Source organism: Lynx rufus, unplaced genomic scaffold (assembly GCF_022079265.1).
Source record: "Lynx rufus isolate CCGP_SWC_20201006 ecotype Redwood Valley unplaced genomic scaffold, mLynRuf1.p SCAF_12, whole genome shotgun sequence".
Classification (NCBI taxonomy): domain Eukaryota; kingdom Metazoa; phylum Chordata; class Mammalia; order Carnivora; family Felidae; genus Lynx; species Lynx rufus.
The window spans coordinates 59184163-59201740 of NW_025814826.1; the positions used below are offsets into that span (position 1 = coordinate 59184163).

General features: G+C 49.9%; 1 protein-coding gene across 1 annotated transcript in view; it reads right to left on the reverse strand.

Moving 5' to 3' along the window:
* Positions 1 to 17578, reverse strand: part of KCNQ3 (potassium voltage-gated channel subfamily Q member 3) — a 309556-nt gene that overhangs the window by 19418 nt on the left and 272560 nt on the right. Inside the window, exons 6-9 of the mRNA XM_047073817.1 lie at positions 17202 to 17312; positions 15496 to 15591; positions 13647 to 13741; positions 6438 to 6464 (exon numbers count right to left, since the gene is read on the reverse strand). Coding sequence (XP_046929773.1) covers positions 6438 to 6464; positions 13647 to 13741; positions 15496 to 15591; positions 17202 to 17312 — 329 coding nt within the window. The remainder of the gene's footprint in view (positions 1 to 6437; positions 6465 to 13646; positions 13742 to 15495; positions 15592 to 17201; positions 17313 to 17578) is intronic.

Below are 17578 nucleotides of genomic sequence, written 5' to 3' on the forward strand. Positions count from 1 at the left end.
CTCCTGTTGCTATGACTACCTCCTAATTCCACCAACTGATTATTTTTAGTCCCTGGTTAAAGAGGAGAGGACCACAGATCAGGAGGGAGCCAGGTAGACATAGGATCCAATTCTATTTGTGCGATTTGGGCTGGGATTTGTGTAAGTTGTTTCACCTTGCTGAGGCTTTGTGTCTTCATCTGTGTAGGGGATATTGGACTCTAACTCTCATAAATGTCCCTCTCAAAACCATGCGTCCTGGATCTGCTCAGCTTCCTACCTTGTATGCAAGCAAATTGTGCTTGCCTTTGGCAGGTATGAAAGGCTGAAGTGTGTTCCCCAAAAGATATGCCCAAGCCCTGACCCGATAGCTATAATGTGACCTTATTTGGAAACAGTCTCTTTGGATGTAATCAAGTTGAGACGTACTCATACTGGAGTAGGATGAGCTCTTAATCCAACAATTTGTGTCTTTATAAGAGAAAGGAATGGGAGGTTTGGGTACAGAGAGACACAGATGCACACAGAGAGAAGAAGGCCACGTGGAAATGGAGGCAGAAAATGGGAGTGTTGGGTCCGCAAGGGTAAGGAAGGCCAAGGATTACTAGCAACCACGAGAAGCTAGGAAGAGGCAAGGAAAGGTTCTTCCCCCACAGCCACTGGAGGAATATGGCTCTTGATTCCTTGATTTCTTGACATCTTGATTTTGGACGTCCAGGCTCCAGAACAGTGAGAGGATAAATTTCTATTGATTTAAGTCGCCCAGTTTGTGGTCATTTGTTATGGAATCCTCAGGAAAAGGCAGCAAAAACGAGGGCACAGTGGGTGCATGAGGACTGTTTTTAGTCTGATAACCAAGCCAGAGAGCTGCAACACATTTTTGTGTGCTACGGAATGATGCGCTCATAGGTAGACAGGGGCTACAATGAAGGGTAGGGAGGACCATCTTTTTTGCATACTTTAGCAGAGCCATAAATATGGAATTTCGACACAATTAGAAGAATTGAGAAGAAATCTCTGGTCCTCTACCAGCTTTTTCCCATGGAAGGAGGTGAATTATCTGATTATGGGGTATGTGAAATAACCATTGACTGACTCATCTTCTTGATTGGGTGAGCTTCTGTATTGAAGGTCAGTTCTGTATTCAAGGTCATATGTGGTCTCTCTCTGGTTGTCAGTGCTCCATGGGGTCAGACAAGCAATGGCCCCAGGTGTCTGGCTGGGAGAGTGTCTGTTCTGTGTGGCTGGTCCTAAGGTCAAACGTAGTGGGAAGTGTTAGGACATTCACTCTTGCTCCCAGAGCCAATCCTGCTTTGCCCAGCAAATGTGGCCTATATTTTGATCTGTTTTGGATTCCTATTTCCCAATTAGCTCATAATTCAGAGACACTCCCCCATATTCCAAAAAGAAAACTGAGACTAAGCCCTCAGGGCATGTTGGGGATCACTCTGGGGTTAAACGAAATTGGTCCAAATCTTACTCTGCAGCCTGGGACCAGTGTTTCAGGGACTGCACAGCGGGACAAAATATTAATAGCTATGGAATTGTGTCCAAGACTCTTATTTTGCTCTCGGTAACAATTTTCCCATCAGTAAAATTAGGGGACTGGATTCACTGATCTCTAAATTCCTGCATACCTTTAACAGCCTTCGATTCTAGGGCGTGGAAAGAGATTTATTGCCCACATCATCTGTCACCCTGTGAGATCAATTTCATGGGGCCAACGTCACAGGGAGAAAGTAACGTGTGAAATATACCTCCTCTCATGGCAGGAACTCCAGCCACAGAGAGCCAAGGAAGAGTAGAAGAAAACAAAACAAGCCAAAGGGGACACCCGCGGTGACTGAGTACAGTTACCTAACTGTTCCCAATGACTTGAAACTACCAGCCGAGTGGCTGGGTCCACACATCACGGAGCCAGATGAACCAGATCCAGTTTTGTTCCTGCTACCGTCTAGCTGCAGGACCGTGTGCAAATCACTCGCCTCTCTGAACCTCAGGTTTCTCATCCATAAAAAAAGAGATTCAAAATAGTTATCTTCCCTATCAGGGCAGCTAGGAGGGCTAGATGTGCTGAGAACTTAACCTGGCAAGCCGTAAGCCTTCTTCATAAATTCTTGTGATTGTATTTAAATTCTCTGACTCAAAGGGTGATCCTCTACTAAATGTGAGAGCTCTGCAATGGGAAGGATATAACAAGATAGGAGATAAAGAAGATGGCTCGGATGAACATCCTCCCTCTCCAAAGATGGCTACAGAAGAGCCGAGTCCCGGACGCCGCTGTTCAGATTGAATTGTTTGAAAATACAAAGTAAACAGTATGGCTCAAGCAAGCAGTTGCTGTCAACACAGTTACCTGTTTTGAAAATTCACAAAAACACGATTTTCTATGAGACAAATGCCTCTAATTATCGGCTCTGCTGCATGTCTACTGAAGAGTTGCAATTGATGTTTAAAGTGACGTTCCTACCATAAACTACCAGTCTTTTCTGGAATCATCCATAGAATAAATGAGCCTCAGTATGGTCTTTTGTTGATGTTCTTTAATGCAGTATTATTTTTAGGCACTTGAAAATTTTCAGGTGGAATTTATGCCTGTCATGGGCAGCTTCGTATTTGTCTGCTTTGTGTTTCGTCCCCGATACGCTGGGGAAAAGGACACTGTTCTGCTGGGGTACTGATTCCTGCCAACTTCAAGCAAGTGACTCTACTGTGAGCTGTCAATCATAGCATCTTGAACCCACACTAACAGGTGGATACAGGACCCAGAGTTTGGCCAGCAGTAGCCTCCTTCTCTCTGGGTCATACAGATTGTCTGAGGCATGAGTATGTGACCCACACTGGGTCAATCTAAGTGCTTCCCTGGGGTTTCTCAAACTGGAGTTGAGTGAAGGACAGATACAGAAGGAGGGAAAAATAGGTGGTCATGGGGCTGCTTGCATCTGTATCGTCATCATATGCAGAAGGGCAGCAAGAGAGTGAGACCAGAAAGTAGAAATGGGGATGAGAGAGGAAAAGAGAAATTCCAGAAGACTTCCATTCCTTGTTTCCTGGGGATCTCACCCTCTTCGTTGGGTGACTATGTGAGCCATTACTTTTCCCTCTTAGTCCAAGGTAGTTTCGACTGTGTCTATGACACTTGTAGAATAAGAGTTTGACCATCCATCCATCCATCCACCCATTCACCCATCCACTTTTTTCAGTACGTTAATATCTCTTGAAAGCTAACCATGTCTCAGGCTGTGTTCCAGGCATTGTTTTAGGTGCCAGAGATAATGCAGTGAACAAAACAGAGCCCAACCCCTTGGAGGCATTTTATCTAGTACAGAAGGCAAACGAGAAACAAATACATAGTATATTAGATAGTCATCAGTGCTAACAACGATAATGAAGTAGGATTAAGGGCATAGAGACTGATGGGGTGTGGGTAGAGGGTCAAAGAGGGGCTCTCTCAGGAGGTGACATTAGACAGAGTCCCAACTGAAGTGAAGGACTGAGCTATATGAAAAGATGAGATAGGAGATCCTGGCCAAGAGGGAACAAATGCCAAGTTCATGTGTCTGTGAGACTCACTGAGCTCACGCTCTACCCCTGGGTACAAGGAGGGCATGGCAATCCAATGTGCCGCAGTGGGCCGCAGACTGATACAATCTGGTCCAGTCACACAGACCCACCCTCCAAATCCCCACCTTGGCTACTTCTATGCTTGGCTAAGGTGCTAGTTAACTAAATGCCTGAGCTCAGTCTCTACACAAGTAAAATGATGGTACAAAACTCCCTTCATTAAGTCATTTATTTATTCATTCAGCAAATATTTGGGGGGGTAACCCCCTATACTTCAGGCTCCGTGTCAGCTCATGGTCTAGAGAGGACGAGAGATCAAGTTTTGACTAAATACAGAACAAAAGCTTTCATAGGGAAATTCTGAGTCCTACCTGGGGCACCATGAGTGGTACAAAGGGGTGAGGGTGTGTGTGTGTGTCAGCTGCCTCTATTTTTATAAGAATTAATTAAGACAACCTAGGAAAAGTGCTCAGCTCCTCATAAGCCCACAATAGAAGCTGGTTCTCTTCCTTCTGATTAGCCTCAGAATCACAGATCCCGAGAAGCATAAAATGATCCAAGCCAACCTCCCAGCCATTGTAGGAAGTCAGTGGGACCAAGGTTCCTCAAACAAGTCTGCACGAATCAAAGCAGTCAACATGGCCCCGTCCTCAGGACTAGAGAAGCTCATCTCTGTGTCGACCCTCTGAGGTGTGTCGGGGGGGGGGGGGGGCAGGCTTAGTGAGCAACCATGGGCTTGAACTCTTTCCATTAAGTTGATGAACTTCCTTTTTCTCACCCCAATGCAGAACCGAGATATGTTAAGTCACAGAGAACAGAGCACTTACATCAGCCCAACAAATAAACAGAAGTGTGGACCACCCATGCTTGGAGGGGACAAGGAGATGAACTCCAATCTGGTTTTGGCTATTTAAAAAGCAATGAGTAAGACTGAAACACCAGTTAGCCGGAAACTTGTTGAAGACGCTAACACAAAGGTGGAAAATGGCCATCAGCGAGCAAACGTCGCATGCACGTGTCCACTGCTGACCACTCTCTCACCCTGCTCCCTGCCCTCCGGGGTCAGGGAATCGATGTCTCCGTCGACAGTTCACCCGTAACGTAACATCCTCTAGGTCTCACGCCCGGCCTCCCGGCTGTAATCACACCTGGTAGTTCACCTGTCAATCTGTCAGCCAACCCGTTTGCTGTGCAAACCCAAAATATTTGTGCCTGAGCCTGGACGAGGGGGACCGCGTGGCTTATGTAACTGACCTCATTCTTCTTCCCCGGGGAGGATGAGCCAGCAAACACCTGGGAACTCTCACCCTGAGAAATCGTGAAACACGTTTTCCTTCTGCATCCCTAACGGAGCTCTGGAGAGGCGCATGAACAGCTTGCTGAGACTCCAGACAGCCCCTTTCTGAGGACCGGGGCGGCATCCCTAGCGAAGCCTCAGAAGGCATCCACCCAGGCTCTCATGAAGCCGGAAGCGCATAATCCAATGCAATTTGGCTGAATCTTGTTCGGTCTGTATAGAAAAGGCTCTCAGGTGGATGTGGCAATTCACTTACAGCGTCAATGCCTGCATGATGCAGGATGCAAAACCCTGTTGGTCACGAGAGAAGGAGAGGACAAGTACCCCTCTGGCAGTCTTGAGACCCGCAATTTGGGGTGAGTCTGCCCTCTTCTACGAAGGGCGCCTCGGCTTCTACACATGTATCTGGGAGAAGATATCTGAGGTCTTCCCGCCTGCCTCTGTGACCTGCCGCAGCTGCTCTAGCAAATGTCCCCTGACGTGGTCATTGGCATTCATTCCTGCCCTCCTCTACCATCTCCCCCAACGTCCCTACAGTCCAAACCAGGTCCAGGCAAGAAACACTCCATCCTTTCGAAAACACGCACAAAGGAGCCAGGAAGTCCTAGCTGTTCTGTATGCGATTTAACCGCTGTGTCTGTCACTGTTTCTTCCAAGAGGAATTATGTCTGGGATGGGGCCCCATCATGGACTCCATTCAAGAGGATTTGACTCAGCCTCCCAAAGGTCACTGTCTTCAAGTATTCCCCCTATCATGTGGCCCAGGCTCCTGCTACCCTCTCTACCTGAATTCTGTCAGTTCTAGGAGGACAGATGTTGAACTTAGTGTCCAGGAGACTGCAAGGCCTCACAAGTAGTTGCTCAACATAACAGATTAAATGACATCTGTATTTATAGTTATTTATATTTATAAATATATAACTTAACTGACGTTTGTGAGAGGTTATCTTTTTTTCTTTACAGTCTCGAGCAGGGTCCATAGTGTCCCTGATATTGTGACATCTTCTTGACAGGGAGAGAGAAGGGAGGGGCACACAAGTGCTCATAATCCAGAAGCCCAACGTGCCTCTGCAGCAGTCTGTAGTGAGCATGGTTTACTAGGGATCATGAATTAGTCTTGATTCACTTTTTGAGGAGCCGTCTGTGAACCCAAGAAGCAAATGAAGCAATATCTAATGGAAAGAACGTGGTCTTAACAGTCAGACCTGAGTCCGAATGTTGATCTTGCCTCTCAAGAGCTGTGTGACCCAAGAGGGATAACTCAAACTCTCTGAGCCTCAACCTCAACCCACAATCGGGGGTACCCGGGACTGTCTTACACTGCGGTTGTGAGGACGAAATGAGACAAACATAGGCGGGACTCCAGGCACAGAACTGTGTCTTGCTCACTAAGTGGCTGTGGCTGTGATCACAGCTGAGTTGTCCTTGAGTAAATTCACATGGAAACGGCAGAGGAATATGGTGGTCAGCGACGGCAGTGAGCCCCGAACTCTGCCTCATAACCGGCATGCTGCCCCGGGGCCCTCCGCCATATTGAACCGGACCCTCTGTCCCGCCATGGTGGTGGGAAGAAGGCGATGCGTGATCAGAAACGTACCTGGCTGCAGCTTCCAGCTGTTCTTTCCTAGGAGGGGATGAGAAAGAAAAACATAAAGAGTGTAAATTACACGAACAGCCTCCCCTCTCCCCACAATGTGCCGGAAGCTTCCCTTTGACGAAGATGGCGGTGTTCAGTAGAGCCGTAGGACAAGACGGTGAACGCGCCTGGGACCCAGTGAAGGGGAACGGGTTTCCCCAGCCAGACCCCAGGCCCTGCCGCAAGGGTGTGGCTCTGCATTTTCAGGGCTCTTCTAGGCCGCTCGTTCGTTTCCTCACCCAGAGCATGGCTGCTGAGCACTTCCTCTGGCCCAGGCCTTGTGCTGGGCTCAGGGGATTTGTGTAGCGGTGGGGACAGGCCAGGAAACCAGGAATTTCGTCACTCAGCAGCCACACACCCCATCGCTCTGTCACCACCACGCCATCATAGTCGACTTCACCACCATCATCGCTAATATTTATTGAGCAATAATTATTAGGCAGATACCATGTTAAGTTATTTTTATAGATCGACTCATTTAATCCTCAAAACAACTCTATGAGGGAAGTGGTATTATCGTTCCCATTTCCCTGCTGACAAAACTAAAGCACGGAGAGGTTAAGAAAGCTGTTCAAGGTCTTACAGTAGCAGAAGTAGGAAGGAGTAGGAAGTAGCAGACTCAGGCTTCTAACCCAGGGGAAGCCCACCGTCCTGACCACGAGGCCACGTGGGGTATGCGCACATTCCAGACTCTGAGCCTTTGCCCAGGCTCTGCCCAGAACTGTATTGCTGATCCTTCAAATTCCAGCCAGAGGGGTCCCTCCTGGAGTTTCTTACCCAAAGCCCCAGGGTCTAGGCTGAATCTCTTTGCACACGGCACTGTGCTCTGATCACACTGTTTTATAATTGCCTGGTAGTCTGTGAGCTGCTTGGAGCAGGCCCTCTGTCGTTTCCAGCCCTGCCATCTGAGCACCCCATACCCTGGCACATGGTAAATGCACAATAAATACTGAATGAATAAGTGGACTATGGGAGAAATGGGGAGAGAATACGAAGCATCATGGCAGAGAAGCAGAGGGACCAGCTGGGGGGTTTCCAGCTCAGGGCTCAGCTCCCCCACTAGTCCCAGGTGGCCTTGGGCGGGTCACTTCCTCTGGGCCCATCTCTCTGCCTGAAGCATGTGCACAGAAAGCGCTCTGCCTTTCTAGAATGCTCTGGATGTCTGACTCTGGAGGTGGGGAGAGCATTGAGAGGAGAAGAAAAGGGTGGGGGTGGGTGGAGGCCAAGAGGTGTGCTGGGGTGCCATGGGGAGCAATGTTAAAGAGACAGAGCCCCCCCCCCCCATTTCTTCCTCACTCTCCAAGACAAGGATTCCATGCCGTCTCTATCGTCACACTTCCCACCTCTGGCTTCCCTCCCAGGCTATGAATTTGACTCAGTTCTCACTGAGAGAGATCTTCCCCGTGTCCCATCACCAGGTCAGCAGCCACATACACCTGGCCCTGTGCCCTGGGCTTTCCTTCTGAGCACACGGATGCAGGTTCACACTCCACTCGTGCCCATCCTCCACTCGTGCTTCAGAACCCACACCTCTGCCTGCTCTCTCCTCCAGTCCTTCTCCTTCCCCCCATATCCACATTGATCCCTCTCCATTAGACCCTTCCTGTCAAGGAAAATGCCCTGGCCCCACATTACTCTCCAGCTGTCATGTGCACTTCCTGTCCCCACATGCTCATTTCATCTTTATTCCCTGTGAGCTGGCTTCAAGGCCCCAACAACCCCCAAATGATAAACATCCAGGGGCCACTTCCCCGTTCGTGTCTCCATCAACCTTGTGACAGGATCAGCACAGTGGACCCCTTTCTGTTGCCTGTTACATCCCCAATGCCAAACACAATACTTGCACTTGAGAGAGGCTCAGTAAAGCCTTGGTGAATGAATGAATGAATGAATGAATGAATGGGATAAAGAAATAAAAGATCTGTAACCACATTCCAGACAGGGTGTTTCAGCCCTGTGGTCACTAGCAGTGGCTTCCTATGGGTTCTTAAGTGTCTTCATTTCCTGCTGTAACACCAATACTTCCTTCCGGGCCAGATTCAACCAGAGGAGACTGAACACCTGCTGTAAACCAGGTGCTGTAAAAGGTGCTTCCACACATCCCATTCAATTTGACCTTCGCGACAAGAGTCTTCAGAAATAGGTATTATTGTCCCAGTAACCCTTGTCTCATCTTACTTTTACCCAATTTTCTCCCTGAAAAACTCCGTCTTCCCAGAGATAACAATGGGCTTTGGCATAAGACCTGGGTTCTCCTCTTTACTTACTAGGGGGCGACATTGAGCAAGCTAATGAACCTCACTGTTGCTCTGGATTCTTCACCTATAATATTTTGCACATGAAAATGGAGTTACCTCTTCTTCTGCTCTTCCAGGGCATTCTAAAGACTCAATGACTTAGCATGTATGAAAGCGGACCCATGTTACTTGGCCAAAGGGAAGAATGACTGGATATGTCCCCCTTCTCCATTGCTAAGCACTCTAGTGATCTTGCCGCTGGTCATAAAAGGAAAAGGTTCTGGTTATACATAAAATTAACTGGGTCTTCTTGGTCAAGAGGCTTCTACCTGTGGGGCCTAAGTCTTATCTCCATTTTAGTTCTAATGTCTAATGATTTTAGAGCTACAATGTCCAATATGGTAGCCACTGGTCATATCTGACTATTTAAGTTGAAATGAAATAAAATCGAAAATGTAATTCCTCAATTGCATGAGTAACAGACAGAGGCTCAAAAGCCACATCTGGCTAGGGGGACCACATTGGCACAGATGTACCGTAGATAATTCTACCACTGCCTTTAGGGAACCAAATGGTATGCAGGTTCCCTGTCAATGGAAGGCAACATGTAAGGGTTTTTTTTTTTTTTCAATTTTTTAATGTTTATTTATTTGGGGAGGAGGGGAAAGTGCAGAGAGAGGGGGACAGAGGATTCGAAGCTGGCTCCGCTCTGACAGCTGAGAGCCCAATGTGGGGCTCAAACTCTGAACTCACAAACTGTGAGATCATGACCCGAGCCAAAGTCGGACGCTTAACCGACTGCACCACCCAGGTGCCTCGACATGTAGTTTCTAATGTCTGCCCTCATCTGTGCTTGCACATAACAATGTACAACCACCATCCCCTAAGGTCCTCCCCGTACCGTCTCAGACTCCCACTGCCTACTTGTACTAAGGAGACACAGTCTCCCTGGGCCAATAAATCAGAAGATCTGGGCTTGGACTCATAGCCCTCTGAAGTTCTTTCTAATTCAGAAGCGATGAGTTTACAATTTTAAATAGTAACAGAAAATAAAAACCAAAAAGGCAATACCATCATCCATCAGCGCTAGGCCTAAAAAGATATATCCTGCGAATTCACAGAGGACTGCACTGAGCCGGAAACGCTGATACGGCCCCACTCCTAGGCCTGGGCTAAATAACATCATTCTTAACGTTTATTTATTTTTGAGACAGAGAGAGAGCATGAACGGGGAAGGGCAGAGAGAGAGGGAGACACAGAATCTGAAACAGGCTCCAGGCTCTGAGCTGTCAGCACAGAGCCCGACGCGGGGCTCGAACCCACAGACTGTGAGATCATGACCCGAGCCGAAGTCAGCTGCCCAACCGACTGAGCCACCCAGGCGCCCCTAAATAACATCATTCTTCCAAGTCTTTCAGTGGAATATAAGATGATGCCACCACCACAGTAAACAGTCGGGCGGTTCCTCAAGAAGTTAAACAGAGGGTTACCAATTCCACTCCCAGGTATAAGCCCAAGAGAATTGAAAACTTATGTCCACACAACGAGTACATCAGCATAATGGCCAAAAAGTGGAAACCGCCCAAATGTGCGTCACCTGATGAATGGATAAACAAAACAGAGCGTCTGTAATAGAATATTACTCGTCCATACAAAGGAATCAATTTGTGATACATAGGACAACCTGGATGAGACCTGAAAACATGCTAAGTGAAAGAAACCATACTTAAATGACCACATATTATGAGATTTCATTTTTATATGAAAAGTCCAGAATAGGTAGAATAGAGACAGACAATAGGCAAGAGCTTGCAGGGGCTGGGGGAAAGGAGGAGCGGAGTAACTCCTAATGGGTTTAGGGTTTCTTTCTGGGGCAATAAAATGTTCCGGAATGAGACAGTTGGTGATGAATGCTCAACTTCGTGACTACACTAAAAACCACTAAATTGTTTACTTTCAAGGGGTACTTTTTAGTGTAAGTGAGACCCTCCTACAGCATATGAAACATACCTCAATATGTTTTTAAAGCATAAACAAGAGACAAAAAACATATAGGGGACAGGTGAGGACACACCAATGAATTATCACCTTTACCGCTGAACGTATGGAGGGGGTTGGCGTTCAGGGACATTTTTTTTTCCCAAGGGACTGCCTTGTTTCAGAACGGTTGCTAAGTGACTCTGGTTGGACTTGCTAAGTCTTGCTAGTGACTTTATACTTTTGTCCTTGAAAGAATGAAAGAAAGAAGCGTTCTCTCTCAGTTTAAAAGCCATTCCCCTATCACAGCAGCCCTGCAACACAGCATCTTCCTCCGAGTCTCTGACAGCCAGGACAATGCCTTATTTATAATAAATCAACCCAAAAGAATAGGCCTGTTGCCAAGACCTGGGGCTGCCCAGCAAACAGAAAGCATCTTGGTTCTGAGCTCAGTGTGGTTGCACATCGTCTCCAAGTCCAAGGTCACTCTGTCCTTTACCAGGGAGGCCGCCTGCCCCTGCGAAGGCTCTTGTGACCCAAAAGAAAACTGATGTCATCCCCGACCCAAAATGATGATGGCAAAAACAGAATTTTAGAATCAAAGGAAACCTCAGAGGCCATCACCTGAGCCAAAGGATCTACAGACAGGTAAGAAGACACAGTCTAGGAACCCAAGCTTCATCGCTGGTTTCTGGAAGCCTTGATTCTTCCATCCCCTTGACTCCTTTGCCAGTCATAACTCCTTGAGATACCCCCCTCTTCTTATTCCCTTTCTGGTCCTCCACCCACCATCCTCCTGAAGCATCTACCTTGGGCTAGGCCCCGGCTGGCTCTCACCCTGATTCCTGCACTCTTTTGCTCACCGGTCTCCTCGTCTCAAATCCTGAGCCTGTCCAGCCCGCCTCCACACCCTTCCTGTCATCTTCCTGAAACACAGATCTGATCATGCCATCCTTGGGCTCAAGCAGCTTCTCTCTGCCCTCAGGATCAAGTTTAGATTCCTTTGCTGGTCACCTGTGATTGGTGGACTGGATGCCCGGAGTAGAAAGCTGCACCTGCCACTATGGCCTCTGCAGGAATGAGACGGAAGGCAAGCAGGGGTCAGCTTTCAGGGGCCTGCAGCTCATGGTCAGGTTTTGGACTTTATTCTCCTTGTCACGGTCATCCATTGGAAGGTTTTATGCAGGGAAACGAGCCAGAAGAACCCAGGTCTCTTGAATTTCTGTAAATCTGTACCACAATCTGGCGATAGGGGTGAGGGGATATGTGAGGCTGGGTTCTGACACTGGTTGCAGGTCCCATGATAGGTGGGTGGGAGGGTGGGATGGGGACCGAGAGGGCCACTTGGCTGTGATCAGGTCGCACTAGAATCCCTGAAACCAAAGGCCTGTGGCAGAAACGGGCTTCAGAGTAGGGCCCAGCTCAGGGGTGAGGCTCGGAGTCCCTCCACTCTCCCTCCCAACCAGGAATCCGACAGCAATTCTGCATTCCTTCCACACGCATAAACTCCCGGCTCAGGACGGCAGCGTCTACACCCTGGAGAAGCACAGTCTGTTTCAGTAGCCCAAGCAGTGAAGAGATCACGGGCTTTGGGGGCTTCTTGACGTGGCAGACATCGGCCAAAATGTCCCAAGCTTCTGAGCCCCAGCTTCGCCCCCCTGTGAGAGGAGCCTGGTGACCCGACCACTCAGCCTGTCGCCGGGAGGAGACCGTGAGCCACTCTGTCGGACTCGCCTTGGGGCATCTGTCCAAGATGCTTTATTAGGCCAGCACCATGGAAATGGCTGGAGGCGGGTATAGGACCCGAGCTCCCAAAGCCCTCCAGTGATTTTTTTAATGTTTATTTATTTTTGAGAGAGAGGGAGTGTGAACAGAGGAGGGGCAGAGAGAGGGGGGCGGACAGAACACCAGACACAGGCCCTGTGCTGTCAGCACAGAGCCCAACGTGGGCTCAAACTCATGCACTGTGAGATCATGACCTGAGCCGAAGGCAGATGCTCAACCAAGTGAGTCACCCAGACATCCGCCCTCCACGGATCTTAATGCCTCTTAACATTTGGGATCCTCTGGCCTGCTTCCTAGGCTGCCTGGGAGGGCTGATTGAAGTACGAACTCGGATACCTTGGATGGACTGGATATCTAGTGATTATTAACTTCTCTCTCTTCCTTTTTACAGGTGCTGGCTGTGGGCAACGCTTTTCATTTTTTCCCCGAGGCCTTTAATTTAATCTACCGCCTCTAAGAACACAAGACGACATCTCCGGGTCATTGGAGGATTCCTCCTGCTGCTTCTTCCGCCTGCCTGTTCCCAGCATCTAGAACGGTCTGTGGGTGTACAGGCCATGGCCAGGCAGGGGAAGCATCCAGAACTGTGAGCGAGGCCCAACTGCCTGGGCTTCCCACTTCCTCAGACCCCGGCCCTGCTCAAACAATGATCGAACCTTCTCTTCTCAGCCCCTCCACACTGTCCAGTTGGTAACCACCGGTGGCACACTGGGGCCACCTGGGAAGCTTTAAAATTACTGACGTTGGGGGGCCCTGGGTGGCTCAGTCAGTTAAGCATCCGACTTCAGCTCAGGTCATGATGTCACGGTTTGTGAGTTCGAGCCCTGCATCAGGCTCTCTGCTATCAATGCAGAGCCCGGAGCCTGCTTCAGATCCTCTCTCTCCCTCTCCCTCTGCCCCTTGCCCTCTCTCTTTCTCTCTCTCAAAAAGAAATACACATTAAGAAAGTACTGATCCCTGGACTCCACTCTTGGCATTTCTCATCAAATAGCCTGGGATGTGGCCCGTGAACTGGGGGAGTTTTTTGAGCGCCCAGGTGATTCGAATGTGTGGCGCAGTCTGGGAACCAAGCCCTGTTCTCCAAGAAGCTACGGAGCCCACAGGCACAAACGCAGACCCACGGCAGGGACGGTCAGTCACACCCTGAGCGTTCAGATAGGTGGTCACTTGCCTGAAGAACGGGAAAGAGACGACTGATTCGTAGAACCTCCACGTTGCCACAAGGTCGATCCTGTTTGGGTTGGTAGCATAATACCTCCAGGCAGCCTGAGGAGGAGAAGGGAGGCGCTGGAATGGCCGGACAGCACTGGAACACTCACACAGAATCCCACAGGACTAAAACATGCGTGAAGCCCCTGACTCTTAAGAGTTTAAAGGGGCGCCTGGGTGGTGCAGTCGGTTAAGCGTCCGACTTCAGCCAGGTCACGATCTCGGGTCCGTGAGTTCGAGCCCCGCGTCAGGCTCTGGGCTGATGGCTCGGAGCCTGGAGCCTATTTCCGATTCTGTGTCTCCCTCTCTCTCTGCCCCTCCCCCGTTCATGCTCTGTCTCTCTCTGTCCCAAAAATAAATAAACGTTGAAAAAAAAAATTAAAAAAAAAATGCCATTAAAGGGGCGCCTGGGTGGCGCAGTCGGTTAAGCGTCCGACTTCAGCCAGGTCACGATCTCGCGGTCCGGGAGTTCGAGCCCCGCGTCGGGCTCTGGGCTGATGGCTCGGAGCCTGGAGCCTGTTTCCGGTTCTGTGTCTCCCTCTCTCTCTGCCCCTCCCCCGTTCATGCTCTGCCTCTCTCTGTCCCCAAAATAAATAAACGTTGAAAAAAAATTAAAAAAAAAAAAAGAGTTTAAATATGCCACTGAGGTAATATCCAGAGGGGCCAGGCTTCCTGGCTTTTTGTAGCTCCTTGGGGAAGAAAACCTTCCCTGACCCACCATCTTGGAGTCATAACTGGGGCCATCGGGGTGTGGAGAAATGAGAAGGAAGGAGACGAGGGGGCTGGGCATAAAATCCCCAGAAGGAGCAGGGTTCACTCTGGCTGCAAGGCTCCCTGAGACTTCTCAAACAGGTAGGAGGGTGCACACTATCTTTGTGCCACTTTGGGTGCAAGAGATACTAGAACTTCAGGAATACCATGATGGTTTGGGGCTTGGGGGGTAACGGAACAGACCCTTAGAGACTGGGACTGGCCTGGACTCTTCACTACGTAGAATAACATCGTGTACCATCTGGTGTCAGACCCACAGACCTGCAGAGACCATCCGTACACGAGGGTACACCGTAACACAGGTTCATGGTAGGCACACGTTTGGTCCCACGTAGCTGTAGTCGGGGGACTCCACCCTCCTCTTCTCTGTGCTCCCAACAACCCACAACACCATGAAGCAGAATCTCCCTCTGAGGTTTCAGCGGGAACACGTCTACCCTTCTCCCCACCTCTCACTATTCTCCCCACATCCAGCCCACGGGGCAGGAGTGACGGATCTGGCAGGCGTCCAACATCCACTGGTGCGTGATGGTCTACTGGGCAGGACCAACGGCCCGCTGTCCCATACTGGGCACACGTAAGGCATCTCTTTCTGTCTTGGCTCACGGGTTCTCCCTCACTGGCAGATGTGAGGGGCCACATTTCCTTGTAGCTGATGAGCTAAGTCCTTGGACTCTAGGTCTGCTCTTCCCTGTGGGTCCCTAGGTCAGGAGAGGGGTGGGAAGTAGGAGGAGGAGAAGCCTAGTATGGACCCAGAGTCAAATTTTCCAATACGGTTAGTAAAACAGCTGATGCCTTGGTCCCTCTCGGAGTCCCATGTCTCTTTCTCGCTTGTCTTCAAACGTGGATGGGAGAACGTTGGGACTGTCACGTTGGTGCCACACAGACAGGACGCCCATAGCCGCCCACAAGCAAGCACGGTCCTGGGCTCTGTCCTCGGTCCCAGGCACGCCCACTGTGGTGCAAGCACACACAGCCCCCCGGCCCCCCCCACAGACATGAGCTCAGTCCCGACCCGGCTTATCCCCAGTAGGACAGACCTGAATGAGTTCAGCGGCCGGCTTCCTTCTTTTCTCAAAGTGCTTCTGCCGGTGCTGCTCCTGTACCTTGAGTGCCAGCCCCGACCCCAGGATGCCCTGGAGGGAGAAGTCAGGCCCGGGTCAGCCCCGCTGGCCTCTCTGGGGGCCCCACCCCCACTCCCAGGGCCACAAAGGCCCCCTTCTTCTCTGCCAGGGAGTAGGTTTGGGGTTAAGTGGAATCTCGGTGTCAGGAAGTCCTGGCTTCAGTTCCCGACTCTGCCGCTTTCTAGTGGTGAGATCCCTGGGCAAGTCACTTATCTACTGCACCTTGGCGTCCTGTACCGGGAAGTGGGTTAATAGTACCTTCCTCATAATTTTGTTACGGAAAAAGTGAAATCATGTATAGGAGCTGTTTAGTAAGAAGAAGTATGACACAGAACAGATGCCCAGTAAATGTTGAGTGGAATTTAAAAATATTTTAGCCACTTGGGGCGCCTGGGGGGCTTGGTCAGTTAAGCATCTGCCTTTGGCTCAGGTCATGACCTCATGGTTTGTGGATTACAGTCCCGAAATGGGCTCTGAGCTAATAGCAGGGAGCCTGCTTTGGATTCTCTGTCTCCCTCTCTTTCTGCCCCTCCCCCTGTTGTGCTCACTCGCTCTCTCTCTCTCTCCAAAATAAGTAAATGTTAAAGAAATAATAAAAATATTTTAGTGCTGGAATTGTCCCTTAAGACTTCTACCAGAAGTTCCCAGAACTGTGACCTGTTTTGGTGTCCAGGTCGGCCTCACACGTGGATTACATGGATAGAAGCCACGCCCTTTTCAAGTTAGAGGAGACCACGTGGCACCCCCACAGCCCCCAACCTATTCTAGATGAGGAGACTGAGATTCACGAAGGTCATATGCCCAAGGTCAGAGAGCTTAGGAAAAACAGACAAGGTAGGGCTACCGCGGAGGACGAGTATTGCTAAAGAGGAAGGCTGGGAGATGAACCGGGGTGGGGGGTGGGGAGGTGAGGAAGGGCGATTTTTCCCTAAGAAGTTTCTTTCCAGCCTCACGATTAAGAGACAGAACCCACAACCCAAGAGCCTTGTGACTGTGGAAACTTGACTGACCTAATTGGGCCTCAGTTTTCTCATCTGGAAAATGGCAACAGACACTGCACCAAACTCACGATGTTGTCATGAAGATTCAATGACATGATGTAGGTAAAGCATTTGACACGATTCCAGCACAGGGTAAGTCCGACAAGTGCTTTCTAGGACTGTTGCTACTGTTACACTCATGGGCGCCGGGCTTTGGTGGGTTATTCTATCACGGGTCAAGACTCACTCCGGCAGGAAATGAATTGTTTTTACGTAAGCCAGGACACGAAATGACAGGACAAGGGAAGGGAGCTCACATTGACGAAGGACCTGCCACGTGCAAGGCGCTGGGGAAACGTGGGTGGGAGATACAATCTCAGCCCCCAGGGAGCTCACAGTCTGCGGTCAGGGAGGGGGGAGGCAGCATGGGGTCAGAGATGCCTTTGCAGAGTCAGGCCCAGAGGAGGGAGGGACTCACTGAGCTTAGAGAAGGCAGCCTGGGGACCGGACTTGGAACAGCCCAGCGCGTGGACTTGAGGGGGTCTAAGAGGCTAGCGTCTGCCTGGGAGGTTCAGCTGGGGCCGGGTGGGCGGCGGAGGGGGTCCCGCGTGTCACTCTAGGGAAAACATCGAAGGTACTTACCGCTGGAAGGGCAAAAAAGGAGACGCCGATTAAGGAAAAGGTGGCTGCAATCAGGCGACCCTCCCACGTTTTGGGCGTCTTGTCTCCGTAGCCAATGGTGGCCAGTGTGATCTGAAGAGAGAAGAAGTCAGACATGAGCCTTCGCGGGGAGAGGGAAGTCAGCTGAGCTCCACCTGTCGGCCTTTTGTACTGCCTGGGCATGTTTCCCCCATGGGAGACCAGGTACCAAGTGCCAAGTTAGTACATGGGAGCCTGGAGACCACACCTGTTTCTAAGTTACGGATTTCCTACCTATAGTCGATCAGCCAACAAACATTTCAAATAATTGCAAACGCGTGCATGTGCACTCTTGGCATATTTACCTATGTGTGATTTTG